Source organism: Chiloscyllium plagiosum, unplaced genomic scaffold, assembly GCF_037043375.1.
Source record: "Chiloscyllium plagiosum isolate Xiang-an unplaced genomic scaffold, Cpla_swu_hap1 HiC_scaffold_25, whole genome shotgun sequence".
NCBI classification, from domain to species: Eukaryota; Metazoa; Chordata; class Chondrichthyes; order Orectolobiformes; family Hemiscylliidae; genus Chiloscyllium; species Chiloscyllium plagiosum.
Window position 1 is genome coordinate 5384381 of NW_028270163.1, and position 13101 is coordinate 5397481.

The 13101-nt window shown below is 45.4% G+C and overlaps 1 protein-coding gene across 1 annotated transcript in view; it reads left to right on the forward strand.

Moving 5' to 3' along the window:
• Positions 1–8312, forward strand: part of evpla (envoplakin a) — an 84219-nt gene extending 75907 nt beyond the window's left edge. The window contains exons 21-22 of the mRNA XM_043714322.2: positions 2195–2287; positions 4501–8312. Of these exons, the coding sequence (XP_043570257.2) occupies positions 2195–2287; positions 4501–7971 (3564 nt within the window). The 3' untranslated portion in view covers positions 7972–8312. The remainder of the gene's footprint in view (positions 1–2194; positions 2288–4500) is intronic.
• The last annotated feature ends 4789 nt before the right edge of the window (positions 8313–13101 follow it).

Sequence of the window (13101 nt, forward strand, 5' to 3'; positions counted from 1 at the left end):
GATAGAGTCATACAGCATAGAGTCAGACAGCATGGACCCTTTAGTCCAACTTATCCATGCTGACCAGACATCTCAATGTGATCTCGTTCCATTTGCTAGCATTTGGCCCATACCACTCTAAACCTTTCCTATTCTTGTATACATCCAAACGTCTTTTAAATGTTGTAATTGTACCAGTCTCCATCACCTCCATTGATATCTCGATCCATATATGCACCAGCCTTTGCGTGGAAAAAGTTGCCCCTCGGATCTCTTTTAAATCATTCCCTTCTCAACTTAAACCTATGGCCTCTAGTTTTAAACTCCCCTACCCTGGGGAAAAGAACTTGGCTGTTCACCTTATCATTGCCCCTCAAGAATTTATAAACCCTATAAGGTCACCTCTCAGCCTCCTAAGTTCCAGGAAAAAAACAAGGTCCTAGCCTCTCCTTATAACACAAACTTTCCAGGCTTAGTGACATCCTTGTGAATTTTTTCTGAACCCTTTCCAGTTTAACACCATCCTTCCTTTGACAGGGTGATCAGAATTGTATGCAATATTCTAAGAGTGGCCTAACCAATGTCACGTACAGGCAAATCCTATACTCAATGCACTGACTGATTAAGGTAAGCGTACCTTCATCACCCTGTCTACCTGTGATGCCACTTTCAAGGAACTATGTACCTGCACCCCTACGTCACTAATAAAACCCATAATAAATTCAAAAGGAACTATTTGTATCCAGAAAGTTATTAAAACTTTTTACTCGCTACCCCATAACTCAATTTAAAGGAGAATAGGTAAAAAAAACATTCATTTATATAGCCTGATTCAAAAGCTGCTGAATATCCCAAAGATTGTCATGCAGGAGATGTGGCAGCTAACTTGAGATCTCAGGAGCGCTCTTAATCACATCATAAAGCAAGTAGCAAGTGCTTGACAGTACAATTATGAGCTCAGTCTAGTCAGTTTTGCATCAGGCGTATATTTGTCAAGTCTTTATGAAGGATCATCACAGTAAATAAGGAGGCACTGTTTTCACAAGCTCAACAGTTATAACTGGCAGACATTGATTTTGAAGTAATCATCAGAAAAACCAGAGGAAAAATAGAGGATTATTTTTATGCGGTGATTTGTTGTCTGAAATGGCAGTGAAAAAGCCTTCAATGTTACGTTTCAAAGGGGAATTGGAGGAATACACAAAAGTGAAACATTTGAGGAACTAGGAGGCTGCTATAGGAAAGGTATTACTAAATCGAAGAGGGTTCAGCAAAGTTTTTTATTCATTTCAGGGATGTGGGTATCGCTGGCTGGGCCAGTATTTATTTCCTGACCGTAGTTGCCCCTTGAGAAGGTGAGCTGCTTTCTTGAACCACTGCAGTCCACCGGCTGTGGATTGACCCACAATGCCCTTAGGGAGAGAATTCCAGGATTTTGACCCAACAATAGTGAAGGAAAGATGACACATTTCCAAGTCAGAATAGTGAGTGGCTTGGAGGGGAACTTGAAGGTGGTGATGTTCTGATGTATCTGCGTGTGTTTACCAGAACTGCAAGGTTTGAGTTACAAGAAGAGGCTGGGTAGGCTGGGACTTCTCACTGGAGTGTAGGAGGTTGGGGGGGATGTCCAAATAGAGGTTTACAAAATCAGAAGCAGCGTGGGTAGGGTGAGTAGCCAAGGTGTTTATCCCAGGGTAGGGGGGTTCAAAACTAGATGCCATAGGTTTAAGGTGAGAGGGGAAAGATTTATAAGGGGCAACTTTTTCACACAGAGGGTGATTCATATGTGGAATATACTTCCAGATGAAGTGGTAGAGACACACACGGTTATAACATTTAAAAGACGTTTGGACATGAATAGGAATGGGTTAGAGAGACATGGGCCAAACGCAGGCAAGTGGGACGAGTTTAGATTGGGATACAAGGTCGGCTTCAATGAGTTGGGCTGCGTGGTCTGTTTCCATGCTGTATGACTCTATGAAAGACCAGGACAATTGGCCTAATTGGCCTTTCAAAGATCCTGCACAGATAAAATGGATTGAATGTCCTGTGACTGCAAAGTTCCTCCTGTCTCTCTCTCTCTCTCTCTCTCCCTCTCTCCCTCCCTCCCTCCCCCCACATCCCTCACACCCCCCCCCCCCCCCCATGGCACATTCCCAGCTGCAAATTCCAGTGAACTCTCACAGCTCCGCAATATAATGTTCTTCTTTTGCAGGAGAAGGACACAGTTAAACGGTTTGCTGAAGTCTCCTCATCCAATGACCAACTGCTCAATCAGCTGGACTTTGTGGCGAAGGTTAAGCAAAAGGTAATGTCACTCACACCAGCCCTGGGGTTTTACATCCCAGGCATTGACATTCCCACAGACTCTCCTCACTATAGACTGACTTCACGCAGTTCTGGGTCACTCATGGTGCCGACAGTGGTCTGCCCACTCCCGGCTGACATTCCATAGCCAGCTACATGGAGGCAAATGACCCCTTCGGAATATCCTAGCCCTCTGCAACGAAAAGACTTCCTTCATATAGCGACTGATCTGGCCTCAGAGTTTGAAGTGCAGTTCCAGTTGTAATGTGGGAAACATTGCAGCCAATGTGTGCACAGCAAGATCCCACAAATCCTGAAGCAATAATGATCTGTTGGAGCAATATTGATGATTGAGGGATGCGTATTGTCTGGAGTTACACCAGGGAGCATCACTGCCCCTCCCCACATTCTCCCCCACTCTCCTGTCAGATTATGAAATCTTTTCCACCTCCCTGAGCTGGTAGATAGGGCCTAGGATTAGCGACAAAATCATGAGGGGTGCAGACAACCCCAATGAAAAGAAATCATCCTCACTGGCAGAAGGATTGATGACCTTTCTGAGTAAGGGTCACTCAACTCGAAACATTAACTCTGATTTCTCTCCACAGATGCTGCCAGACCTGCTGAGCTTTTCTGGCAATTTCTGTTTTTGTTTCTGATTTAGAGCATCTGCAGTTCCTTCAGTTTTTATTTAATTATCACATCTTGCCATATTTTCCACAGGGAATTACATCGATAAGTGATTTGTGAGTGGGACAACTCCACTTTGTAGAAGTTGCATGATCCACAATTGGATCACTTTGGAAACCTGACACTTAATATGTGGGCACTTTCACGAAGGGCCACTGCAGAGCAATGAGGACGTGACTGATGAACACCTCACAAACATACACCAGGACAGGACAGAATTCTGATAACAGGTTGTTTGACCTGAAACCTTAACCCTGTTTCTATCTCCACAGATGCTGCCTAACTTGCTGTGTATTTCCAGCTGCATCTGGTTTTATTTCCCTTATTTGGCTTTGGCAAAGCACAGCAGGTCAGGAAGCATCCGAGGAACAGGAAAATCGACATTTCGGGCAGGAGCCCTTCATCGTGCCTGATTCTCCTGCTCCTCGGATGCTGCCTGACCTGCTGTGCTTTTCCAGCACTACTCTAATCTTGACTGTGATTTCCAGCATCTGCAGTCCTCACTTTCATCTTATTGTCCTTGTACTAAGTGGGTCCTTCACTGAATGTGAGGTTTCTTATTGAGTGTCAATATTACAGATGAGTGTCACAGAATCATAGAATCCCTACATTGTGGAGGCAGGCCATTTGGCCCATTGAGTCCACACTGACCCTCTGAAGAACATCCCACCCAAACCCACCCCCCCCACCCCACCCCATCTCTGTAACCCTGCATTTTCCACGGTTAACCCACCTAGCCTCCATATCTCTGAGCACTATAGGGAAATTTAACATGGACAATCCACCTAACCTGCACAACTTTGGACTGTGGGAGGAAACCGGAGCACCCAGAGAAAACCCATGCAGGCACGGGGAGAATGTGCAAAGGTCATACAGGCAGTCACGTGAAGGTGGAATCAATCATAGGTCCCTGGCGCTGTAAGGCGGCAGTCCTAACCATGAAGCCACTGTGCTGTCAGGTTTTATGTGATGCACTGAAGCATCATAGGACAGCACAGTTGCTCAGCGGTTAGCACTGCTGCCTCACAGCGCCAGGGAACTGGGTTCAATTCTAGCCTCAGGCAACTGTCTGGATGGAGTTTGCACACTCTCCCCGTGTCTGCGTGGGTTTCTTCTGGGTGCTCCGGTTTCCTCCCACAGTCCAAGGATATGCAGGTTAGTTGGACTGGCCCTCTTAAATTATCCATAGAGTCTCGGAATGTGTAAGTTAAGTGGATTAGCCATGGGAAATGTAGGTTTACAGGGTTGGTGGAGGGTTGGGCCTGGATGGGTTGCTCTCTGAAGGGTTGATGCAGGCTCGATGGGCTGAATGGCCTGCTTTCACACTGTAGGGATTCTATGATTCTGTGAAGTAAACACATGATGGAGAAGGGACTGGAAGGGTAGGCTGAGATGAATTGAAGTGGGAGGAGGTTTGTACTAGTATAGACCATGTGGGCCAAATGGACTGTTTCTGTGACATCACACGTTCTGTGTACAGTACGAATCAAAGTTCTGAAACCTCTTATTCTTTTCTCTCCCAAGCAACAAGAAAGTCCAGTGAATGAAGTGATCTCGCAAACGAATGTGCAGTCACAAAACATGCTGTTCGCTCGGAAAGGCACTGAACTGGAAAGCCAGGTTAAAGAAGAACAGAAGAAGACCAAGTTAATGGAAGCTACTCTAGAGGAGCACAGCAAACGACTTAGTCTTCTCAGGGCACAAAGGCCTGTGGACAGAACAGAAGAGAAAGAGGTAGTGGAGTATTACAGGGATCCCAAGGTTGAAGACAACCTTACTGCCTTGCGGAACAAAATCCATGAACTGAGGAGACACAGGCAGGGAACGGAGGGTGATATCAAGTCAACAAAGGAGAAAATCAACCAATTAGAAGATGAGGTAAGGAATGCCAAAACTGGCCAGGTCATCAAAGAGGTGAAAAAAGTTGAGAGGAACCCTGCACTGGATGTTGAAGCTGAAAATCTACGCAGTGAGATCGACACCCTGAGAAGAGAAAGGCAAATCACCATTGGCGACTGGGATCGGCTGACCAGACAGGTCACCATCCTTGAGCAGAAACCAGTCAACGTCAAAGAAAAGCTGGTCACTGTGGAAAAGGTCAAGGTGGAAAAGGACCCGGTCATGCTGAAGGCTTCGCGAAGTCTCCAAAACGAGATTGAAGATGAGAATCTGAAAAGGCAGTCCTTGATTGAGAAAATCCGGCTCATAAGAACACAAATCGAGACTCTGGAGAAGAAAACAGGGAAGACTGACCCCAAGGTCATGATCAAGGAGATCAAGAAGGTGGAAACAGATCCACAACTGGAGAAAGATTTGGCCAAACTGCGAAACCTTTATGAGGAAGAAAGTCAGAGTAATAGTGAACTAGATAAAGAACTGAGTGATCTGCAGAGGAAATACAGAATTATCGCTGACAAGAAACCCAAAGTGGAAATGAAAGAGATAGTCCGTGAGAATTTCTGTGTCCTTCCGGAGACGGAGCAAGAGATAACAAAGTTAAAGAAGGAAATTCGAGAAACTGCAAAGAGGAGGGGAGATGTGGAGATGGAGATCACCATCGCACAGGGAGATCTGGAAGTCCTCAAGGATAGGAAACCTCAAATCCAGTACAAAGACATCACCCAAGAGATTGTGAAACTTCAGAAGAGCCCAGAAATGCTCAAAGAAATAGATCAACTGAAACGTCAGCTGCCTCAAATGGATGATGACTACAGTGACTTGCAAGGCAAGATCAAGAGGTTGAAGGGAGAAAGAGATGAATGGCGGAAGGAAAAGTCTAAGATTGAGACCAAGGTGGTGACCAAGGAAGTCACAAAATATGAAGACGATCCGATTCTGGAGAAGGAGATGGTTCGTCTCCGGAAAATCGTTCGTGAAGAATCAGAGAAACGACGGAATTTCGAATCACTGGTCTTTGACCTGCAGAATCTGTATTCACAGCTGGAGAGGCAGAAACCAGAAGAGAAGGTTGTTGTGAAGGAAATGGTGCGTTTGGAGAAGGATCCCAAACTCACCGTGGAACACAATAACCTGGGCAAAACCTTGGATGAGGAACGCCGACAGAGGCGCGAGCTCGAGAGAGAGGTTCAGCATCTAAAGGCGCTAGTGGAGGAAAAAGAGGCAGAGCTGAACCTGGAGGAAGAAAAGGGGGTCCGGCAGAAAGTGGAGAGCGAAGCCACGCACATCAGGAACAGAATAACCGAACTGGAATCTAACCCTCCACCGATGGAGGAGAAGATCGTCACCGAAGAAGTCCTTAAAGTGGAAAAGGACCCATTGTTGGAGAAACTAGCCGGGAGCCTGCGTCAGCAGCTGGACCAAGAAAGAAATAAAGCTGCGAACCTGCACAAAGAGATTAGAAAAGCGCAACTCCAACTGGAGGTTTTGCATAAGGAGAAATCTAAGGAGAAGCTGATCTGCAGAGAGGTGATCCGGATCGAGAAAGATAAGGCTTTGGAGCAAGAACGAGCCCGAGCTCGAGACTTGTACAACAAAGAGAAGAACACCAGGCTGGATTTGGAGGAGGAACTAAGACGGATTAAAGACCGGCAGGAGAAATTGGAAGACTTGATGGCATCGCGGTCACGTGTGGAATCTGAGCTGAAGCAGACCAGGGAGGCCGCGCTCCGCGAGAGGGCCACCCTGGAGGAAAACCTAAAGAATCTCGAGACAGACAGGCAGCAGAAGATCCTGATGCACGATGAGGAATTCAAACGCCTGAGCCAGTATCATGAGAAAACGAAGCAGAAGAAACATGAGCTGGATGCTAAGCTGAGCTGGATCAAGAGAGAGATCATCAAGGAGAAGGACAAAATCCATGAGAAGGACTACACCATCCGAGATCTTGAGTCGCAGATCAACAGGGAAGAGGCTCGTCACCAAGACTTGAAGATGAGAGAAACCAACCTGTCGACGAAGATATCCATTGTGGATCCAGTTACTGGGGAGGATTTGTCGCCGTATGAAGCTTACAAACGGAATATAATCGACAGGGCACAGTACATCCACCTTCAGGAGTTGGAATGTGACTGGGAAGAGGTTTCCACTCACGGACCATCAAGTGAAACCAGTGTACTTCGAGACAAGAAAAGTGGGAAGAAATATTCCATTGAGGCTGCCTTGAAGGACAGGAGAATCACTAGAGAGGAACTCCAACGTTACAGGGAGGGAAAGCTTCCGATATCAGAGTTTGCTTTGCTCGTGGCAGGTGAAGAGAAGCCAACTGCATTGAAGATAGGCTCACTAAATTCGGCGCTACCAATCAGTCCTACGTATCAAACATCAAACTATTCCAGCCCAGGTTACACCACTTACAGAGCACATACTGACAGGGATCAGCACCCCATTGCTGGAGTCTATGATAACACCACTGGCTCACGGCTGTCCATCACAAACGCCATGAACAGGCAGCTACTCGATCCCATCACTGCTCAGAGGCTGCTGGAAGCACAGGCAGCCACAGGAGGGATTATCGATGTGGGGACCAGGGAGAGGCACTCAGTCCACAAGGCCATAGAGAGGAACCTCGTGAACAAAACCCAACAGAAACGGCTAGCAAATGCGCAAAAGGCCTTCACTGGCTTCGAAGATCCTGTCACCAAAGAACGACTCTCTGTGGGGCTGGCTGTCCAGAAGGGTTGGATACCGACAGAAAGTGCCCAGCAGTATCTGGAGGCCCAGTACCTCACCGGTGGCCTGGTGGACCCTAACCATTCAGGCCGTGTGTCCCTCACAGAGGCTCTGAAGACCCAAATGATCGACAGTAACATCGCCCGGATACTGCAGGATGAATCCAACTATCCCAAGAATCTCACTGACCCGATTACGAAGGAGCAAGTCCATTACAAAGAGCTAATGAGTCGCTGTCAGAGAGATGAACTCTCTGGCCACCTGCTTCTCCCGGTCAACTCAGAGCCTGGTCAACATTCCAACTATCAATCAATAAGCCCTTTTGACAACAGGTCCCATTATTCAACATATTACAATGCATACTAATCACTGCCTGTTGATGCCACTGAGTGTTATTCTTGTGTCTCCAATAATTTGTAGGCCTAACTTCCTGTTAGTTACTCAATGTATTGTAGTTCTAGATCTCCTTGTATACTTTCCCATGGGATTTAAGGCTATCCTACTCAAATCTTGTTTATGTTTATATTTAAAGGTAGATGTAGACTATAGAGGGAATGTTAATGCTCTGTTATTTTCTCTTTGCTGCAATACATTTCTTTATTAAGTACACAGAGATCTGTAAGGTGCCAGATGTGAATGATTATGTCCTAAGATGTTCATTTTAATATGATACAATTGTTTTAATAAACAAGCATGTGATTAAGATAGCTAAGTCTTGTGTTCGTTCATAAATTGGATAAGAATTCCTTTCTGTTTTGGGGACAAGTAAAAGGGTCAAAGGTAACCTTTGAGCCTATGGCATTGCATGAAAGGGCCAAAGGTCATTTACCTGGGATGTCACTGAGGGAATTGGCCAATTCTGTGTTTAAACCTGACTGATACCCTGCCCTGTTGCAAACAAGATTCAATTAATCAAGTCTGAGGAAGGGTCACTTGACCTGAAATGCTAACTCTGATTTCTCTCCACAAATGCTGCCAGCCCTGCTGAGTTTTTCCTGCAATTTCTGTTTTTGTTTCAATAAACCTTTTGTTTAAGAACGTTGTTGAAAGAAAGAAAGATTTTGTTCTCATTCACATATTTCAGAAATTTCTAATAACCTTGAAAAACAAATTGCTGATATGTTGCTAAATAGGGAAGCTATTTGATCCAAAACAAAGCCTGACAAAGTGGGCCGAAATGAATAAACTGGCAGACTGCAGGAAGAGAGGAGGCAAACTCCCAGTGTTCTTGTCCCACCCTGGAAATTGTTCCAAATAATGGAGGCAGTATCATTTCCAAGGACGGAGTAGGATAGAATCCTTTCAGTATGGAAGCAGGCCATTCAGCCCATCAACTCCACACCAACATTCCGAAGAGCATCCATTCCCCCTACCTTATCCCTGTAACCCTGCATTTCCCATAGTTAATCCACCTGACGTACACATCCCTGGATACTATGGGCAATTTAGCACAGGCAATCCACCTAACCTGTACATCTTTCAACTGTGGGAGGAAGCTGGAACACCCAGAGGAAACCCACACGGACACAGGGAGAACGTGCAAACTCCGCACAAGACAGTGGACCTAGGGTGGAATCAAACCCAGATCCCTCACGCTGTGAGGCAGCAATGCTAACCACTGAGCCACCGTGCCACCCTGAAAGATAACCAGAAACTCACCTTACTCTGTTTCATCTTGAACACCACTTCTACGCCTTGTAGGTGGAGCAGACCTTGAAAACCATGCCAAGCTGACTTGTCAATTCACGGTGAATTCACCAGCCTCGTACAGAATCAGTTCCTGGTCATTAGCACTTGTTGAGAAACATTCCACATCTCCCCTCCCCACAAAGTGCCCTAACCAGAAATTCGGACTCAGTCTGTTTAATCCTAATTTATGGAGGACATTGATCAGGCAGTCAGGAGCAGGAGTTGCCCATTCATTGCCCCAGAAATTGCTCCACCATTCATAAGATGGCTGAGCTGATTGGAATCACAATTTGCCTTCCTGTCAACCCCATATAAACTTTCATCCCTTAAGAATCTATCCATCTCTGCCTTAATATAGTCAAGGAGTCTGTCTTCATCACCACTTTAGGACAAGAGTTTCAAAGTTCTATGGCTCATGGAGAGTATTTTTTTTAACCTCATCTCTCTCTTGGCTGGTTGATCCCTTACACTTCTGCTTATCTCATAAAGAACAAGCTTTCTCTCCACACCCAAGTCGTCAAGACTCCTTCAACAGCATCTTCAAAACCTGTACCTCCACAATCTAAGTTAAAAATCACACAACACCAGGTTATAGTCCAACAGGTTTAATTGGAAGCACACTAGCTTTCGGAGCGACGCTCCTTCATCAGGTGATAGTGGAGGGCACAATCGTAACACAGGATTTATAGCAAACATTTACAGTGTGATGTAACTGAAATTATACATTGAAAAATAGCGTCGCTCCGAAAGCTAGTGTGCTTCCAACTAAACCTGTTGGACTATAACCTGGTGTTGTGTGATTTTTAACTTTGTACACCCCAGTCCAACACCGGCATCTCTAAATCACAACTCCACAATCTAGATAGTCAAGGACAGCAGATACATGGGAACACCGCTACTTGCAAGTTCCCTTCCAAGCCAATCACTGTCCTGACTCGGAAATATATATCACTATTCATCCAGTGTCAAAATCCTGGAATCTCTTCCCTAACATCATTGTGAGGTACCTATACTACATGGATGATAAGAGTTCAAGCAGGTGACTCATCGTCGCCAGCAAGGGGTAATTAGGGATAGTGATAAATGGTGGTTTTTCCAGCCAAACTCATATAGAGTCATAGAGATGTACAGCACGGAAACAGACCCTTCGGTCCAACCCGTCCATGCCGACCAGATATCCCAACCCAATTTAGTCCCACCTGCATGCACCCGGCCCATATTCCTCCAAACCCTTCCTATTCATATACCCATCCAAATGCCTCTTGAATATTGCAATTGTACCAGCCTCCACCACATCCTCTGGCAGCTCATTCCATACACGTAACACCCTCTGTGTGAAAAAGTTGCCCCTTAGGTCTCTTTTATATCTTTCCCCATTCACCCTAAACCTATGCCCTCTAGTTCTGGACTTCCCGACCCCAGGGAAAAGACTTTGCCTATTTACGCTGTCCATGCCTGTCATAATTTTGTAAATTGAGCTATACGGAGAGGCTGAACAGGCTGAGGCTGTTTTCCCTGGAGCATATGGAGAATGAATTTAAAAAAGACTACAGATGAAGGCACATAATTGGTAACATGCCAGAAAGCATGCTGTTTATCCCAACGAACACGGGAACACTTAACAGAGGCTGTTACACTGAATCTGGAGTCCATCTTTTCTAGTCTGGAAGAGACAGTCAACTCTGATGCATACTTGTGAACCTCTCCATGATGCAGTGTCTGACCATGATCTAGAAGTTTCTATTGTCACACAAGCAGCATTGGAAGCTCACACTGATCTAGGATCAGTCACGATCATACTGAATAGCAGAGAAGACTCAAGTGGTCGAGTAGCCTGCTTCTAGTTTCTACGTTTCTATAAAGTCATAGTCAAAGTATTCCCACACAAGCTCAGACTGTCTCCCTCTTGGCTGTGGATTGCAGTGTGCTAATGTGTTTCCAGCAAGGTGCCCTTGAACAGATCCCCTTGGAGAGTGGCAGCAGCTCTCTGGGGTAGAAACCTGCTATTGTCTCTCAGCAAGATGGCACACATCATTCCACCTTGACAATTCCTTTGCAGTTACCTGTCAACTTGTCAATTTCAGTAAGGCATTGGAAATGGGGATTGTCTGTTAATGTGGAATTGGGTTTGCAAATCAACTGTGTTGCAGTCAGATGCCTTTTCGTCTTGGACAGAAAGGGGTTTTCTATTGTTTTAAAAAAGATATTAAACAAGTTCGCTAGGGCACTGTAACATTCACACACTTCATGGAAACTGACAGAATTGTAACAAAAACTTATCAAGATGAAATTAAACTGTTATTTCTGGAGGTGATGATACATTCGGAAATAACCCCATAGAGGGCGGTATCCCATCGTCAAGTCACCCTTTATTTACATGTGGAGCATCCTTGTCACGGATCCAGCTCCCTCAGAGCCAGCTCTCAGAATGGACAGAACCTTATTTTTTAGTTAAAAATCACACAACTACCGCAGTTAGGTGGTCATGTGGTAAACTAGAAAAAGAAAAAAAAAGAACATGAATGTCAGACATCCTGTTCACTAAAAAATAATGATTTGGAGATGCCGGTGTTGGACTGGGGTGTACAAAGTTAAAAATCACACAACACCAGGTCATAGTCCAACAGGTTTAATTGGAAGCACACTAGCTTTCGGAGCGACGCTAGTGTGCTTCCAATTAAACCTGTTGGACTATGACCTGGTGTTGTGTGATTTTTAACTTTGTACACCCCAGTCCAACACCGGCATCTCCAAATCATTATTTTTTAGTGAACAGGATGTCTGACACTCATGTTCTTTTTTTTTCTTTTTCTAGTTTACCACATGACCACCTAACTGCGGTAGTACTTATTTTTCCCCAGTACCCATGTCGTGTGTGTGCAAGTGTCGGACACAGTGCAGAACAACAAGTGTGTAAATCTTTATTCAGTTTCCACCACCAGGAAGAAAGGAAACACCCGAGTGGCCAGTGACAAGCAGTGCCCTTCACATCAAAGGGCAATGCTGTGTGATCAAACGGTGAAGGGGAGAGCAGGGATTAGATCAAAATAGAGTTGGAGGGGGAAATAATGCACTCCACTCCCTGCGGCACCCATCTCTCCCTGAACAGCTCAAGAGTATTGGTGAAAACCACGTGCTTCTTCTCCAGAGACACCCGGGCTCTGACATAACCACTGAAGAGGGGCAGGCAATCGGCCATAACGACCCCCTCCATGACCCGCTGCCTGGGCCTGTTTATGGTCAGTTTGGCCAGGCCCAGGAGCAGACCCACGAGAAGATCCTCTGACCTACGCTCCCCCCTCCGCACCGGATACCCAAAGATCAGGAGTGTGGGGCTGATGTGCAACCAAAAACAGAGGAGAAAGTTTTTAAGAAAATAAAAAAGGGAGTGCAAACCCTCACACCGAATATATACATGGTCCAGGACTCCACAGCATCACAGAACAGGCATTTGGGCTGGAAGTCTGTGAACACAGTCTGGACACTCCAGCTTATATCTGTCAGCCAGTGTTCCCTGATTGTTACAGGTTAACAGCCCCAATCAAAGAACTCATATTCTATGAGGTCCACCTGACCAACTTCATTACAATCAGTACACACTCCAACCCCTCTGTTGCCTAATGGTCTCTAGATACATTTGAACAGGGGATAAAGGTGAGGAATTGAATTAAATTGAATTAGCTTTATTGTCACATGTACTCAAATGAACATAGTGAAAAGTTTACAAATCACCACTTACAGTACCATCTTAAGTACAAAGTACCCAGGTACAGATTCTTCAGTACAAGTTCTTAGGAAAATAGAAAT